The sequence below is a fragment of the Talpa occidentalis genome, unplaced genomic scaffold (genome assembly GCF_014898055.3).
Source record: "Talpa occidentalis isolate TD23 unplaced genomic scaffold, MPIMG_talOcc4v2.1 talOcc4.7, whole genome shotgun sequence".
Taxonomy (NCBI): domain Eukaryota; kingdom Metazoa; phylum Chordata; class Mammalia; order Eulipotyphla; family Talpidae; genus Talpa; species Talpa occidentalis.
Window position 1 is genome coordinate 48,382,240 of NW_023605083.1, and position 18,895 is coordinate 48,401,134.

The window sequence follows — 18,895 nt, forward strand, 5'->3', positions numbered from 1 at the left end:
GAAGCACCAATATTAGCTTTAACTTCCAGTGGATCTGGCAGTGAGTCTAGTAAGAACTGTTGGTGGAAACCGCAGGTGCAGGCCAATAAAGGCACTGGCATTGGTGGGTTGAGGGAAGGGGCAGAGCTGTTTTTCATGCTCTGCAATTTCCAGGACAGCAGAATGTCAGGTTTACTAGAGATCTGTCTGTAGGCATTTTTGTCTTATTTGTGCTAAGTTTGGTTTATGACATTATATAGATATACAGACATATCCCAACATCTATATATACTACATTGTGTTCATCACCAAAAGTGATTTCCATGTCTCACTTACTGGATCCCTTACCCCTTCATTGTGGCAGCTGCTAACTTGTTGCATACTCTTATATTTTGTTTTCTTTATCAACTAGATTGAGTGACGTCATATACTATTTGTCTTTATTGATGACTCATTTCAATTAGCTCAATACCATCCGGTTCTATTGAAGTTATTGTCAATGGCAGAATTTCATAATTTCCCCCAATACCTGAGTAGTATTTCATTGGGTATAGTTACCATGCATTTATCCACTCTTCTGGGCAGGCTGTTTCCAACTCTTGGTTATTGTGCACTGTTGTGTGAATATGGGCTTCATATTTCTTTGGATTAGTGTTTTCCTACTTTGCAAAAATACCCAGATGTGGGACAGCTGGATCCTAGGACATTTCTATCCTTAATATTTTGAGGGTTCTCCATACTGTTCCATATTGGCAGCAGCAAAGAGCATTCCTGCCAACAGTCTATGAGGGCTCCTTTTCTTCTCATCCTCACTAACACTTGTATGATGTCATTTGGATATAGCCGCTCTCAGCAAGATGTCACTGTGTGAAGGAGCACAATATGACATCATTGTTTGGATTTGCGTTTTCCTAACACTAAGAGATGGTGAACATGTTTTCATGGTATGTGACCTGTTGGCCATCTTTTTGTCTTTTTGGTTGAAGTGTCTATTCATATCCTCTCGTCATTTTCAAAAATTGAGTTGGCCTTTGTTGTTGTTGATTTTTATGAGTTCTTCTGTATTTTGGATATTAAACTCTTCTCAGATCGACATTTTACAGATATCTTTTCCCATTCAGTAGTTTGTTTTTGTTTTAATAATGGTTTCTTTTGCTGTATAGAAACTTCTTAATTTGATAAAACTCTGTTGTTTATCTTTATTTCCCTGTCTGTTGGAGACACAGCCACAAAGCCATCACTTAAAAACAATGTTTAAATTTTTATCTCTTAGGTTTTCTTCTATTATTTTATGGTTTCAGATCTTAAGTGTGTTAGTCTTTAATCCATTTAAAGTAGCTTTGGTAAATAGCGCTGCTATAAACATAGGGATACAGGTGCCCTTTGGAATTAATGTTTCTGTGTCATTTGGGTAAACACCTAGGAGTGGAATTGTGGGATCATATGGAAGCTCTATCTTTAGTAGGTCAATGGAAACAACCCAAATGCCCAAAAATAGATGACTGGATCAAGATGTGATACATATACACCATGGAATATTACTCAGCAATCAAAAAAGATAAACACATGCAGTCTGTAGCAACATGGATGGAGCTAGACGGGATCATGCTCAGCGAAATAAGTCAGAAAGAAAAAGAAAAACACCGGATGGTCTCACTCATAGCAGGAATTTAGAAAACCTCAATAAGGGACCAGGAAAAAGACTAATTAATACAAAGTAAAAATCAAAATCAACAAGCACTACAAACTAGGACATACCATGGGAGGGAGGCGCCCAGGGGAGAGGAAAGACTTGGGTCAATATAAGGGGGGGTGCAATTGTATGGGGAATATAACCAAAATGATAATGCATACATTATGCAAAAATGAAAAATGATGTAAGAATTATATAAAATAAATCATTAATTAAAAAAATAAAGTGCTTTTGTGCATGGTATGCAGCAGTGTTCTTGTTTTATTCTTTTGCATATAATACTCTAGCCTCTCTACATAATATACTGAAGAGACTTGCCTTACTCTAATTTATGCACTTAGTTTTTTTGACATAAATTCGTTGTCCCTATATGTGTATGGGTATTTCTGGTCCTCATTTCTTTTTCATTAATGGGTATGTCTACTTTTATTCTAATGCCTTGCTATTTTGAGTATAATACCTTTCTGATGTAAGCTGAAATTAGAGAGTATGATTACTCTATTTTTGTTTTTTAGTTTTCTTTTTTTTTTTTTTGCTTAGGAATATTTTACTTATTTGGTTTCTTTTGTAGTTTCAAATAAATGTTATAATTTTTTTTTCAGTGCCACATGTCAAGTTGATAAGGAAAAGAGAAAAAGAGTGATGCCTGCATAGAAACAAATGGTCAGTTCTTTTGAGTAAGTACAACAGGACAAAATATAACTGCACCTTTTTTTAAGCTTGACTGCACTAGACTCTCCACAAGGAATCTCATACTGAGCTCTTATTTCTTTGCTTCTCAGGGTAAGAGAGCATCCATGGTGTCATCCCCAGATCTTTCCTGTAAATACCTGCCTTTTGGGGTAAGTTCCTATCCTTGCGGTTCCAAAACGCACTTGGCTCTCCAGGTCTCCAGAGAGAGTGACATTATTTAATCTTCCTGGTAGACACAGATCTCTGAAAGCAAGGAATTAGGCAGTCCTCAAAGGTTCTGAAGTCAGTCGATTTCTAAGAGCATTCTGGTTTTCAGTCAAAGATTTATTCATTTTCCTATAGAGGAAAAAGGAGAGTCTTATTGGATTTATTCAGATAAACAAATTGCCATGGTAAGTACCAATACTTTAAGTTTTTATATTTGGGGTGAGAGAGAGAGAAAAGCAAATATCCCAGCTTACTTATGAAAACATGCAACTTACCATTGATGCAGATCATAGCAATTTTCAAATAGAAGCTTTCTGGACATAAAAGGCAAAACATTGAAAACCAGTATTAGCAAAAATCCACTATCGATTATATTAGTTCTATTCAGAATATTCCGTCCCATGTAGTAAGTGTCACTCTTTTGTTAGTAATTTTTAGGAGTTCAGTTTTTCATTATGCTTTGCAGTTTTTCTCAGTTCCAAGACAAGATGGCAAGCTTCTATTCCAGAATACTGTCAGTTCATTTTTCTATGAATTTTTCTGATTACAAAGTTTAGTAAGTAATCTCAGTATGTAGCAAAAGGCTTAAAAATAAACATTTTTAAAAACTGAGCATAAAGCAATAAACAAAGTATGCTTGCTCAATTTTGTGGTCCCCTTGTTTTATAATCGGATCAATAATATTATACCAGAATATATTAGGTTTTAAGAAGTCTCATATACCTGAAATCATTTAGATAAGTTTCTTATATGCTGAAAAGTTATAGCCATTTCTTTGCATGACAATGCTTACTATTTTAGAATATTGATTTCAGGGAAGTTTTGCTTCAGGCTTATCATATACTTTTCCTACATCAGCTGTAGGTTCGGCCATGTGTCCAAGTAATCCCAGTTCTGTTAATGAAGAATGACATTTGGAAGCCAGGGTCAGTGTATTAGATGGGCTCCATAGTGTTAGGATGTTGCTGCTTCTAAGCCCACACAGTGGACTAGGTTAGGGATATATGTGTGTGTGTGACAGAAACACAACATATCCATGCATCTACATCTTTATTTGTCTGCGTCTCTATCTATTTTGACAGCTGTGGGTTCGCACCAATACCTTCAGCTGCAATCTGCATTCACAGAGATCATTTTAGTTTCCTTCTTTTCACTCTGCATGTTTGTGACCTCTTTCTCCTCTAAGGAGAAATCTGAATATCGTTATTCTTAATACATTTACTTGTTCATTTACTCCATCTGTATAAAAACAACATCTCATCACAACTGTCCCCTCCATGTACAGTGTCCTCTTTCCCCACTTGCACTTGGACTCAGTGGACCAAGCAGCTGTGTCATGTAGATACCCACACCCTGCACCAGGTAACCATTCTATGACAAACTCCTCTTCACCCTGGTTTGGCTCTGACACACTGTTCTAGGACCCTGCATCACCTCTCTAACTGCTCTTTTACATTTCTTTGAGATGTGGATGCTTCTTTTCCTTGGTTTACCTAGTAGCGATAACCCTGAATTATTCAGAAAGGGAAAAGAGAAATCTTCCTACCCTTCTTTCTTGAGGCATAATTGATATGCAAAAAGCAGCACATATTTAAGTGCACAACATAATGCCTTTGATAATAAAATTGTCACAACCAAGATACGTAGCATGTCCTTATAGCCCTCCCATTCACCTCCTTCCTTCCTTCCTTCCTTCCTTCCTTCCTTCCTTCCTTCCTTCCTTCCCTCCCTCCCTCCCTCCCTCCCTCCCTCCTCCTCCCTCCCTCCCTCTTCTCTCTCTCTATCTTTCTTTCTTTCTTTTTAAAGATTTATTCATGTATTTATACATGCACTGGGTACAGTCAGAAGTCCAGCCGGGGATCGAACTGGCGCCACAGAGGCTGCGGCAGCTTCACAGCACAGTGCTCAACCGCTGCGCCACCAGTGGAGGCCCTCAACTTTTTTCTTAGAAATTGAGCTTTGAGATCATAGGGATGTACATGTAGTTCTAAAAAACACATACCATATATGCTTAATTTATAATACCTTACCAGATATCAACAAGAGATCAACATTGGTATATTCAAGATACAGAAGATTTTTATCACTAAAAATACCACTCATGTTTCCATATTATAGACGCACTCACTTTTCTTTCCCTTAGGACACAATCCTATTCCTTCACTAATCTGGTTTACATTTTATAATTTTGCTATTTTAAATAACATTGCTTTTGAAATGCACTTTTGTTCCAAGAATTAATGCATTTTTAATTTTTATTGTTTTTTTTTTTTTTTTTTTTTTTTTTTAAAGATTTCTTTATTTATTTATTTATACAAGTACTAGGTACAGTCAGAAGCACGGGAGGGTGAGAGAATTCACCAGAGCCAGAGCGGGAGCAGAGCAGGCAGAAGGACCGAAATACACTGTTGAGGGGAGCAGCGGGCGTGGCAGGAGAGGTCTGCGCGCCATGTGGGACCCTCACCCGGTGGCTGGGGATTGAAACGGTGCTGCAGAGACTGCCGGCAGCTTCGTAACCCAGCGCTCAACCGCTGCGCCACCAGGGAGGCCCTAATTTTTATTGTTTTAAGTATAAAAAGGGATATGTATTTAGAATAGAAAAAATGTCACCACAGGTTACCAAAGACATAGAAATACTAGTCCCTTTCTTCTGAAACCTCTCGTGGCATTTTACCAGAGAGACAAATAATAATGTTTCCTAGCATAGTATGCCTTTTTTGAGACCACTTTATCACTACAAGAAACTCTCAGCATTCATGGCTTCGTTAGCTTTATGCTTCATTTGCTTGTGCACACATCTTTCACATTATCACTAACTCAAAAGAGTAATTGACAAAATTATAACCTGTATAATACAGAATATATGGGCATTTATACTTCCTTTTAATGTCATAACAAAGACTGAAAGCACATCTGTCTTCAGATATAGCAGAATTATATATGGACCTGAGGTAAAAATAAGGCTAGACTTTAACTGAAGTGCTATTTTCAATTTTTTTTTAGCTATGACTGGCATATTAATTTTAGGTATACAGCAGAAGGATTTCGTATTGGTATACGTTTAAAAATGCTCACCACTATAAATCTGGTTAACATCTGTGGGGTGGATGATTGTTAGGCTTTTCTGCCCTCCCCCCATTAGGGTTGATAATGGACCCTTGGGGTCCTGAATGCATGCCTGATGGTGGGCATCTGGAGTGGGGTGTGGGCATACGTAGGTGGGTACACCTGGGCTGAGACTGGGCCTTTAAGAGAGGAACCGAACCAGAAGCAAGCCAGAGAGCAGTACAGAACAACCACAACAAGAAGTGAGAGATAGGTAGAGGAGCAGCAGAGAAGCAGAGGCCACCAGAGAATGCCAGAGAGCCCTGAAAGATTCACCTGGGGCCAGGAGGCCTGAGAGCCTCCTGATCCCTGGGGCGCCCCTGCTGGCATGTACCTGGTAAACCCAGAAAAAGCCTGACAAAGCCAGCCAGGGCTCTAGGAGTCCTCCTTCACCTTTCTGCTCTGATCATGCAGAGTCACCCATTATGATACAGAGTAACAAAAATTTGTTTTTTTCCTTGTGATGAGAACTTTGCAAATGTATTGTGCTGCCAAATTTCAAATACGCAATGCAGTATTAACTATAGACACCAGGCTCCATGTTACAATCCAGTGACCTTTTTTAACTGAAATTTGTATTTTTTGGTCTTTTTTATTCATTTTTCTCCGTACTTTCCTTGTGCCCACCAATATGAGTTTTCTGTATTTATGAGCCTGTTTTTTCCCCTCAAAGATTCCACAGATAAGTGAGATCATAGAGATTTTTCTCTTCTCAGTTATTTTACTTCATATAATGCCTCCAAGGACCACCTATGTCGTCACAGATGGCAAGATTTCCTTACAATCCGATTTCCTTCAGTCACTCATCCATTGATGGTCTTGTTTCCATGTCGTGGCTATTGCAATAATACTGCAGTGAATATGTAGCTGCAGATATCTTTTCCAGTTAGTTTTTGTCTCCTTTTGTTAAATATCTACAAGTCAAATTGCTGGATCATGTGGTTGCTTCTCTGCAAGCTACAGACTATTTTATTCAAAATTGAGCATTTTTGTCATTGGGATGTTATAATTCTGTCCATTAGATTCCTTTCCATCCCTAGGATTTATTGTTACTAACTGTCCTGACTGTATTTTGTTGTAGTGGGGACAGCAGACATCCTTGTCTTGTATCTGATCTTAGAGGAAAAACTTTCGTTTGAGAATGATGTTAGTTAGCTCTGTTATTGGCCTAGATATTTATTATGTAAGGGCATGTTTTTTCTTTGCCCATTTTTGAAGAGTTTTTAATAAGAAGTGGATGTTGAATCTTGTGAAATGCTTTCTCTGCATCCTTAGATGACGATATGATTTTGATATTTCCTTTTTCATAATGGTGAATGAGACTGATCAGTTCGTGGTTGTAGATCCACGCTTGAATTGCCAGAACAAATCCTTTTGCATATTGTTAAATTTGGTTTGTGAAGTAGAACTAGGTTTGTTGAGAATTATTGCCATCTATGTCTATCAAGGATATTGGCATGTATCTTTCTCTTTCTGATTTTGTTATCAGGGTAATGTTGGTCTCATAAAATTTTATTGAAAGCATTTCATTTTCTCCCATTTTTGGGGAACAGTTTGAAGAATAGTTATTATTTTGTCTTTGAAGGCTTGGTAGAACTCACTTGGGAAGCCCTGTAGTTTTGGGCTTTCAGTGTTGGGAGGCTTTTGACTGCTATTTCAATTTCCTTGCTTGTAATTGGCCTGCCTATGTTTTCTATTTCTTCCTGATTCAGTTTCAGAAGTTGTATTCTGAAGAACTCATCCAGTTCTTCTGGGTTATTCAATTTATTGGTGCCAAAATCTTCATAGTCCTCTCATATGATCCTCTGTTTCTGAGATGCATGTTGTAGGTTCTCTTCCATTTCTGATTCTATTTGTCAGGGTTTTCACCCTTTTTTATTCATTAATCTTAGTGCTGGTTTGTCGATTTTATCATTTTAAGGAACCCAGCTTTGGCTTCGCTGATATTTTGAGCTCTCTTCTTGACGTCTATTTCATTTATTTCAACTCTATTTTTATTACTTCCTTTCTTCTGCTGACTTTTGGTTTCATTTGTTCCTCTTTCTGGAGTTCATTAGGATGTAGGTTTAGATTATTTATTTGACTTCTGTCTTGATTGTGCAGGAGACCTATATGGTTGTGTATGCGCAGTGTAATACAGTAATTGGTGCAGCCCACAGTTACTGGTAGGTTGTGTCTTCATTTTCATTCATTTCCAGGTATTTGTAAATCCTCCTTTGTTTTTGTATTTTTTTGTTAGCCCATGATCATTCAGCTGTATGCTGTTCAGTCTTCATATATGAGACGTTTTTCCTGCTTTCTTTGTGGCTTATTTTCGATTTGGTACTACTATGATCAGACTTCAACTAGGTCAATGGTATTCTCTGGTTTCTAGTATCCTTTTCAGGAGTGTTCCTCTGACCTGAGCTCCTCCTATTTACTGAATGTTGCAACTTTAGTTGAGAACACTGTGACTACAATTCTCTTTTTCTATTCACTGGATGCCATTTTGTGTACATGAGAATGAATCAACCTTGAGAAAATAGAACCAAGTCATGGGGAATCAGAAGCTGGATGGACTCCTACATTATGGATTACTATAAGGCAAGTCATTAAAATTTTTTGCTTAAACTAGAATCCTGTTTTTCTGTCACCTATAAGAGAAAAGTCCTGTGTTCTGAAGTGATTAATTTGCATATTATCCATGAGCTCTCGACCATTTTCTATTTATCACAGTATTAGGGGTCCCTTATTTTTAAAGTTTAAGCATTATACATCACCTTCATTCTTGCTGACTCAAGGTCTAATGTTGAGAGTACGGCAGGAGGGCAAATTCAATGCACCATGACCCCTGAGAGAAACTGTATTTAGATCCCAAAGACCTTATTTCATAGGGAGTCTAATATGGTGATACTACCACAATCTCAGAAAGCAACAAGCTTAGACAAGATGTAAACTTAAGTTACTCCTAAAATGAGTGATCAAGAAATTGTGTTCCAAAACAGGTACACAATTGTCCATTAAAGTTTTCTTCTTAGCATTCCAAGAATAGAAATAATCCACTTTTTGCTGATCAATATACAAATAAATGTGGGAATCCATAAAATGGAATGTTATTTGCCATTAATAGAAATGAACTACTGGCATATGTTACTACATGGACGAATCTTGAAATCATACTAAGAAACCACATACAAAAGACCACATATTGTAGTATTCGCTACATGGGAAATACTCAGACGTGTATGTATACACACATATATAGCAGAAGGTAGATTAGTGGTCATCTAGGTGAGGATCTATGAGAAGATTGGAGCATGAGGGCCAAGAAGAACAGACTTTCTTTTCAGAATGATGAAAATTTTCTGAAATTGATTGTAGTGATGGATGCAAAATTGTGAGCATACTGAGTCACTGAATTATAAAATCTCTCCCCCGCGCCCATTTTATATTTTAAAAGGACAGGTTTATTAGGAGCAGGAGAAAGAAAAAGAAAGACACCTGCATAATCACAGGTAGGTAGGAGAGCTCTGAATTATAAGCTTTTAATGAATGAATTGTAAGGTACACAAAAGACATTTTAATGAAGTGCTATATAGTGATATATCATTTTTTTTACAGTTGCCAAAACTGGGATGTAACAAAGACGTCCAAGGTAACTGGATAGATCAACAGTGGTACATCTAGACAATGCAAACATGATGAGTTATGCAGTGAGGAAAAGCCATGAAGAAAATTTATTTTTATTTTTATTTTTTTTAAATAGAGGCATGTTTTATTTATTTATTGTTTGTTTGTTTGTTTGTTTTGTTTATACATGCACTGGGTACAGTCAGAAGCGCGGGAGAGTGAGAGAATTCACCAGAGCCAGAACAGGGAGCAGAGCAGGCAGAAGGACCGAAGTACACTGCGGAGGGGAGCAGCGGGCGGCAGGAGAGGTCTGCGCGCCATGTGGGACCCTCCTCCGGTGGCCGGGGAGCAGCTGGGGATTGAACTGGCGACGCAGAGGCCGCGGGCAGCTTCGCAACCCAGCGCTCTACCGCTGCACCACCGGGGAGGCCCAGAAAATTTAAATGCACATTGCTAAGTCAAAGTAGTCAATCTGAATGGACTACGTGCCATATGATTCTAACTGCATGATATTCTGGAAATGGCACAACTCTGAAGACAGTGGAAAGATCAGCGGTTGCAAAGGGAAAAGAGATAATTGAATGAAGGGGAGATGACAGAGAATGTTCAGGACAGTGGAACTACTGTGCTTACTGCAATATTTAATAGAGATGTAGGACACTACGTTTAAACCCCAATGTAAAATATGGCCCAGGGTTGATAGTAATGGGTCAATTGTTGGTTCATTACAACAAATGTCTCATTCTGGCACTGGATTTTGATTGTCAAAGGGGATGTGTGTGGGTGTGTATGTGTGTGGCATCTACTAAAAGTTTTTGTACAGTTTAAGCTTTGCTAACTTTAGAAAAATAAGTGTTAAGAGGGCCCTCCCAGGTGGTGCAGGAGTTAAGTCTCTGTGCTCTCAAGCTATTGCCAGCCACTGAGGACTGAGTTTCATGCATGGCCTGGGAGCTAACCCACATGGTACAGCAGACCTCTCCTGTCTGGCTCACGACTCCCCTCAGCAGTGTATTTCAGTCGACCCACTGTTCTGCTCCCCACTCGGTCTCTGGTGAAGCCTGTACCTCTGGCCTATACCCCATTTCAAGTAGGCATAAATAAATAAAAATAAAACCTTAAAAAGAAAAATGTTATGGGGTTGTCCAAGGACATTTGAAGTTATTTACATTTATTTTACACATTTTTTTTTTTTTTTGTCTCCTGAAGTTGAATCATGAACTGTCCACTTTAACCACATCAGCCCCGCTGAATAAAGATGATTGAAAATGACAGAAACACAATACCAAAATTCACTATTTGGCATTCATAAAAAAAGTCAGCGTAAAAAGCACTGTAGATCTTTATCTGAGTTTGAATAGGCAAAAACATCCTACGGGGAAGATGGATTTGAGGACACATAGGATGTTGAGTGTCAATGTGCAAACATTCCTAGCAGTATTACAGACTTTCAAGGCAGTTGAATTGGTGAGACTCAAGCCAGGGTTTTCGAACGGTAAAGAGGAGCTCAGTTTCCATCTGCGTGACAGATACAAGAAGCATATATCCTCGAAGCAAATATATGATGGAGGGTGGAACTGGAAAACTGGATGATAGTTTAGGGTAGAGAAACCTCCTGGGCTATGGAGAATAGAGGAACCTGCTGGACCTGAGTTGGGGGAGGGGCTATGGGCACAGTCTGTGGTAGCCCCGCCCCTGCTCCCAGGTTTCCTTTGTGACACTTCAGAGCTCTGTGATGTAAGCAAGGGACTAAATAAAGGCCAGTGCTAGCCTTCTCAGGCTCAGTTGCCTCAGGCAAGCGTGTGATTCACAATATGGAAATCAGTAAATGGGATGCTCTTTCATTTCTGAAATGCCATATTGATGAGTCCAGGCTGAGCTTTGGCTCAATATCCTTGGATATTGACCCTGACCTCATTTACCTATGGGCGTATTGTTTGGTCTTTCTGTTCCTGTGCTACCTGGTGGGGATTCCATCTCTATTCACTGGCTGGAAAACCACAGAGGGCAGAAAGGTAAGGAACACTGGGCAATTCCCCAGTAGAGGTTCTGTATTGCCATTTCCATGTCTGTTTCCACATTTTAAAATAAGTTTGCTTGATTCTGGGAAGTGTGGGAAAGGGAAGTGTGACAAAGAATACAACTTCATGCTCCTCGGGAATAGACTAGGTAGGACTAGGCTCACGAGGTGCTCACAGACCAGCTGGGTGTGGTGGAAGTAAGCACCATGCCCCTGCCTTCCTGATCAGGACTGTCTGAGATCTCTGCAGGACACACAGGCCCCAACACTGGGTCATGAGTCACATTCCCTGGTAGGTGTCACTCCATCAAGTCTTCCTGAATGTTGAGCTGATCAGGAGCGCAGTCCCCTGAGGAGAGGCTGTAGCCTGGGATCTCGAGCCAAGAGACAAGCTCCCACCCCAAAAGACTATAGGCTGCTGACTGAGAATAGCAATGTGCACCTCATAGACAAAATCCCCGCCTTTTTCCAGAAGGAAACCCTGAAAATATTTTAGTAATTTTAGATTTTTATTTTTTTAAACTCCTTTATTTTTTCGAAGATTTATTTATTTCTACAAGCACTGGGGTTCAGGCCAGAGGCGCAGAAGGGAGAGAGAATCCACAGAGACAGAAGAGGGAGCAGAACAGGCAAAATGATGGAAATACACTGCTGAGGGGAGCCGCGGGCGAGAAAGGAGAGGTCTGCTGCACCATGTGGGAATCTCCCTGGCCGGCTGGGATCGAACTGGCGACGCAGAGGCTGGGGATTCTCACAGTGCTGTGCTCAACCCGCTGCACCACCAGGGAGGCCCTTAGCACGTTTAGAAGTTATTTTTAAAAAGGAATACGACGTTCAGTCAATGAGAACAGAGTCTTGTCTGAGTTTTCTCCACAGAGGAGGAGTGAACTGAGAATCAATCATTCATTCTTTTTGTTTTCAGTGCAGAGCCAAGAGGAGGCGGAAAGGGGGGACACTGACAGGTAAGGTTCTGCCCGTTCCACCCGCGCTCTCCGAGGCCGCCCTTCCCTCTCTTGCAGGAAGCCCCAAATCTGTGATTTCCTTTTTTTTTTCTTTAGAAGTGTTTATTTTTTTTTTCCAAATAAGCAGTCAAATATTTTGTGTAATCCTGCTTTTACTTGTCATGTTTATTTATCCTTTCAAAATTTTTGTTAATAATAAATTTTATTTTTATATTCCCCATACAATTGCAACCCCCTTATTTTGACCCCAATCCCTCCCCTCCCGCTCCCTACCCCCCATAGAGTGTCTCTGGTTCATAGTTTTTTGTTGATTTTCATTTTCGCTTTCTTATCGTTATTCCTTTTCCTGGTCCCTGATTTTTTTTTGTTTCGATAATAAAAGGGATGGTTTTTATTTCTTCTTCTTCAGATTTATTGTTTGTGTATAGGAAGGCTACTGACTTTTGCGTGTTGATTTTGTATCCTGCCACTTTACTGAACTGACTGATGAGTTGAATTAGTTTTTCTGTGGAGTTTTTGGGGTTCTCTATGTATATTATCATATCATCTGCTAATAGTGATAGTTTGACTTCTTCTTTCCCTACCAAATCTGTGATTTCTGCGGATAGTAGTCTCTCTCAGAAACAGGCCCTCGAGGAGCGGCTGATGGGATGGGGTATGTCAGGTACCCTGCTCTGCCGCCCCCGGGACAGGAAGCAGTGAGGGGCCGGGGTAATGGCCGTTGCCTGACAGGCCCATGGGGTATACTGAGAGTCAGAGCTTCAGTGGCCTGACTTTCTAAAAGTTCTCTGACTTCATGGATGATCCATTCCGTTTTGAGGGAACCACCGACCTGCATTCCTTCCAGGGTGGTTTAGGGCATCACAGGAGATCATGTGCATCAAAGTCTTTTAGTCGTGAAGCAACACACACACACACACACACACGACCCTGCTTGATAGTATCACTGCCATCTGTCTTCCTCTAGTGATTGTTGAGGATTTCAGTGCCAGATAGCCCCAAGGTGGCTCCTAAGGGACTCCTGCATTAGACCTACGCTTCTATTTTCAGCACATAGGACATCTTCTTGTTTCCCAGGTTGGAGCTATTGCCAGAGTGACACAGAAGAGAAGAGGAAGCTGACTGCTATTGTGGAAAGGTGACTTGTCCTTGCCCTGACCTCACTGTAGCATGACCTAGGGATTTAGTGTTACCCGCTGTAGTCATGGGAGGGGATAGTCGTGGGAGGGGTAGCCACGGGAAGGAGGGTATTGTGAGGTCACAGAGCGGGGCAATGTGAAGAAGCAGAGTTAGATGTCCCATCCCAGCCAGGCCAACGGGTCATCCTTTCATGGTTCTGGCCCTGGCTGCAATTTGAACACCCCCTGTCTCCTGCAGTCCCCTGGGCCGGAAACATGCTACCACCCGCTTTCGCCAACTATTGTGTCCAGACCCCTTCTGTGAAGTGTGTAATAGAGCAACTGCTGAGATCAACCAACTGCTGTTCTCAGAAGCCCTGGAAGATGCTCCCTCTGTCTCTTCTTTGGCTTCCACAGCTCCCATGGCTGAGTCCTCCTTCACAATGTCCTCTGCCTTCCCAGCAGCTCCCGCTGGAGACCAAATACCAGTTTCTTTGCTTCAACCTTCCCCACCACCCCTCTCCACCCCTCTTCACTCACCTAATCCACTGACCTGTTCAGATGAGTTTCTTGCACCCTCACTGGGATACAATCTGTCACCAGAGCCTTTTCCTTCACTGGGTCCTGAATACCCAGCAGGCCATTCTTCACCACAACACCGTGCTTTTTCCCCAGTCCCCCAATATCACAACCAGAGAGTGGACTCTGTGCTCCCAGCACACACCCCTTTGTCTCTAAATAACATCTTCTCAGGGGACCCCACCCTCTGTCAAGGTATCAAAGCCTTACCTAATTTGCCACAACCAATGAATCCTGATGATCCATGTGGTTATCATCATCCACCACCAACACTGTCTGTTTCATCACCTCAAGACACCACGGTAACTCGGACTCAATCTAAAGCAATTTCCATCTCATTCAAGACTGTCTCAGAGAACACCACCTCCTGCAGCCCCCCAGGGCTTTCTGTTTCAGACTGGTTAGCCTCTACCTGGGCACCACGTGGGGACTTCACTCACGAATGGCTTGCCCTTCCGTCTTTCGAGACCTCTGTGAACCTGCCATTTCTCAGTGCAGACGTCTTGGAACTCCTAGAGAGGCAAGTGCAAAAGCGGAGTGATTTCCTGATGTGGAAGGACAAGGAAAAGAATAGTTATTCCTTTCCAAAACCACAGGGACCAGGGTACCAACCGAATTCTTCAGGGGGAATGTTAGGGTCCCCTGCTGATAAGGATGACTCAGCAGTCTCCCTTCCCCAAGGGAGCCCCAAAGGCAAACCACAGGAGCTGCAGATGCATGAACTGCCCCCACATCTTAAATCTTTGGGGGACTATTTACAGCAAAAACGCATCCAGTTCTTCTGGGGTCTCCCATCCCTACACAGCGAGTCCTTGCGCTCTGCCATCTCTCTCTCGGGGGGCGCTCCCCCTGTCTCTTTTTTCAATAGAATATCAAATGCCTCCACCAATCAAGAAGCCCCAGAGCTTCCCCAGCCCCTCCCTCTGTCCTCACCCGAAATCCAGACTCCAACGTTGCCTCAAACTCCGCCACAGTCCCCGTCCATGCCACAATCCCAGCCGCCAGCCGACCTGCCTTGCCCAATCCCAGCCCAACCATCTGGCCCTTCACACCAAATTAAGATCTGTGGCGTGTTTTCCAATAGACCCGAGAATGACCCAGATTGTCTCCAACCTGCTGATACTGAATTCCTGGAATGGCATGTGTTGCAGAAGCAACTAGCAGATGTGTGGGGTTTACCCGCTGTTGTCCAAAGTTCTTATAAAGACTTTAGCGCTTCACCTCCCGATTTTCCTCAACGCCGGCACTCTCTTGTCTCTAAATCCATCTCCATCCTTCCTGGAGATTTCCCCATTAGTGATAAACTTCGGAGAAAACTAGAACATCACCTTCGAAAGAGGCTTATCCAACACTGTTGTGGCTTGCCCCAAAGGATCGTACATTCCATGTCATTACAGATGCCTCCAGAATGGCTGTCAGAGGCAAATGAATTGGGGGGCTACAGTGCACCTTCGGGAAGCACTGTGCTTCAGGGTCGGAGTTGCAAAACTCTAAATGTTGGACTGAGCCAATCGGGAAGTGTCCATGAGAGGAAGAGCTCGGTAATGTCTCAGTGTAAGAAGGATGCAGGGAGGTCTGAGGGACATAGCCCAGAAAAAGTCTCTGCGAAACTGCACAACCAAGTAGGGCAGGACGATTTGTGTTCATCGGTGTGTCAGGACTACTCCCTCAACACCTCCCAGCAGCTCTCCTTCATGAAGTCCAGCGCGCAGAATTTGCTGGAAGACCATATGAAGAGGTTTCGTCTGGGGATGCGATTGGGACCTCCCTCTAGAGTCCGTCAATCCTTAGACATCTTCAAAGAGACAGAAACCTCTTCCCTTCCCAACCATCCCTCCTCAACCAACATGACTACTCAGGAGGACTCCAAATCAGGGGGCTTCACGTCCATTAGAAGAAAATCGAATGGGGAAGAGAAGGTGGGGCTAACAGGTGTAGGTCCTGTGCGAGCTCACCCTGTCCCTGCTACCTCACACCTGGGCAGGGACAGAGAAGGGAGCGTGAGAGAACCAATCCCTGCCGTCACCCAGGAGCCAGCAGAGGGTGCGCAGAGGATGAAGGGTGGCAGACCCAGTCTTCTGCCTGTCAAACACAGTCTCCCGGGCAAGTCAAGGCAGACTCAGTGTCCCCAAGGCACGAGGTGCCCCCCCATGCCGCCTGCAAGGCAGGCTGTGGCCACACACGAGCCAGAGGCTGACAGAATGAGTTTCAGTAGTAGAGCAGAAATGCTGCAGGGCAAAGAGAGGCGCCAGAACTTAGAGATGCTTTCCAAAGCCGGTATGTCCAGGGAGATATTCAGGGCTGAGGAACTTGATGCTCCTCGATCAAAATCTAGTGACATTTTGATAACCAGCAAGCCAGGGAGCCCTCCACCAGCACCACTTTCTTCGGATAACTTGACCGTCAAGTCCTCACTGACTCATGCTCAGGGCATCTCCAGTGGGGACATGGAGGCCTCCCAGGTGCTGCAGGCCCACTTGGTGGACAGTGGGTTCAGCCCGGGGCGGCGTTTGGGGAATGGGATTTGTCAGCATGCGTTCAAGAGGTGGCAGGATAAGAATTTCCCTCCAGCTGCCAAGAGAGTGAGTCTTCGGGGGACCAACACAGATGAGCTGGGTGGAGGGGACGCCAGGCTGGGGACACCCCAACCCAGAAGGCACAGCGTTCCCACTCGGAACATGGCATTACATGAGGCACACTGGAGGCAGACTGCCCAGGTTTTCAGCAAAGAGGGGCAACCTCCTGCTGAAAACATATTCAGGCAAAAAGTGAAGCACTTTTTGCAATGGATTCGTCCTAGGAAAAGGGAAGAAAATTCCCAGGAGAAGGGCAGCTCCATATCAAGCTGTCCGCTTAAAAGTGGAGCTTCCTTTTCTGGGATGTCGGGAGCTCAGAACATCAAGACAGGCACTAGAAAGTCCCAGGAGAGGCTGGGCTATCACGAGACCATTCATTCACCAGTGATGTGTGGGAGAACGCATCAGAATGCAAAAGTGCAGACCTGCACTGAGCCTATTCAGCGACATCCTCTTAACTACAGGGGTCCCTGCTGTAAAGTGACACACGCCAAGTTCTGCCCCCAAGCTGCTGTCATTGCTGGCCAGACTCATCCTACAAATATTCGATGGGTCAGAGACATGGGCGGACATCCACAGAAAGCTGTGGCACTTGGGGAACAGCTATTGTGTGGGAAGCGTCCCCCACCCCCACATGGTATCTGTATACCATCTAAAAGCCAACTGCAGGCCTCACGTGCGCCACGCTTCTCCAACGTCTCTCACCACTGTGGAAGGGACGGTGATCAGAGAGCTGTGTCAACTACGTAAACAGAAAATTCTCCTGCAAATTTTCCAGCGAGGAAAATTTTTTACCCAAAATAATTATTGTTTATCAGATTGATTATCCCCAATAAATTCTTCTTTAATAGCAAAGTCTTATGTTTCTGGGACTTGGGTTTTGGGTAAATCGGGGCTGTGCTGAAAGCAAGGAGTTAGTTCAGTTCTTACAAATGGCCTCCTTTGGTTTCTCAATGATGACCACTCCCTTGGAACCCTGGCTGAGAAAGTAGAATGTGTTTCAGCCCCAACCTCACTCTCCACCTAAGTCTGAGGACATGTGCTCTGCATAGCCCTGATGCAAGCACATAGTATCCCACACCTTCTCCTTTATTGTATGCTCTCTAGTGTTTAGGGATTATGGAAGAGCGGTCTTCCAGATGCAGAGACCTAACAACAAGTGTGTTTGCAAGCAAATCCACAGGAAAGAAGAAAGAACACCTTAATTATGTTTACAGTCAGTGACCAGAGGTTCCCACGGGTGGTGGGTGAATGCTGAAAGTGGGAGTGTTTGGAGGTGGATGTTTCTAGTGTGGACCAAGGACCTGGATCAGGAGGGCTCATTTTGTTGAACTAGCTGGGGTAGGATCTAGAAACAGTGCAGATGCTGTTTGAGAAGGCTCATGTTCAGCACCATTAAACCTGCCACTGAGGCTTCTCTGTGGAGAAGGGACCTTGAAGTAGTCGTTTTCTCCCCCTGGTATTTCTTCAACCTGCCAGGAGTCATGACATTTTATGCCACGTGCAAGCATCATGTAATTGTCAGTGGGCTGTTGACAAGTCAGCCCCTTTCCCTCCCAGGGTGAACTGAAAATGAAAGCTAAAAAAAAGATGCTTTAAATGAAGAGGGTAGTAAGAAAAAGAGGGCAAAACAGGATTCTGCTGGTGAAACAGGTTTATGCCTCAATATACCCCATCATCACCATGTCATGATCCGTCCTGCTTCCACTACTCAGTGTGATCCAGGCACCACCTGAGTGGGTCTGGGCCGGGTACTGTGCAGCATCCTGATGACTTTTGGTCATAGAGTTCAGGGTTCTTTCAGTATTAATGCAGTTGTATCTGTAGGGATGTCATCAGCCATGACAACCTCTTCTTTGGGAAGGGCATGTACTCAAACTTGATGACAAGATCCCACTGTTAGTGTGTAGAGTTCACCTATTAGGATGGAGGTAGCACCTTTAATGCACATGTCTCTGGGGGAGTCATGGTAGATCTCGCTCACCACACTTTCAATTCATGAGCCAGCAGTGAGTCTAAGACTTTGCGCCAGAGCTACATTTTCTCTTGGGGACTAACCAAAGACCTCCAGACAATGCTCTTTGGGTCACACTGCACATACACAGACTTACCAGGGTTGGCATACACCTCTTCTGTTTGACTCAACTTACAAGTGGGTTTTGGAGGCCAGGCGTTCCACAAGGAATTATCTCATGTGTAGTAAAATGGGAACACAAGCAATGGAACTCATTTCAGTGTCTCTTTAGTGTATTCTCTTCGGTGCCATTCAACACCTCCTTCACTTCCCTCACACTTATCTCATTTGCTCAAAGATGTGCCGGAGCACCATTCACAGAGAAACCATGGGAGGGCTTTTA

The 18,895-nt window shown here is 43.0% G+C and overlaps 1 protein-coding gene across 1 annotated transcript; it reads left to right on the forward strand.

The window, feature by feature from the left end:
• The first annotated feature begins 9,138 nt into the window (after positions 1 to 9,138).
• On the forward strand, positions 9,139 to 17,442 carry LOC119232419 (spermatogenesis-associated protein 31D1-like). The gene is made up of 5 exons (XM_037494436.2): positions 9,139 to 9,171; positions 9,278 to 9,311; positions 12,226 to 12,265; positions 13,343 to 13,403; positions 13,643 to 17,442. The coding sequence occupies exon 5, from the start codon at positions 13,806 to 13,808 to the stop codon at positions 17,286 to 17,288; it is 3,483 nt and encodes a 1,160-aa protein (XP_037350333.1). The 5' UTR covers positions 9,139 to 9,171; positions 9,278 to 9,311; positions 12,226 to 12,265; positions 13,343 to 13,403; positions 13,643 to 13,805; the 3' UTR covers positions 17,289 to 17,442.
• The last annotated feature ends 1,453 nt before the right edge of the window (positions 17,443 to 18,895 follow it).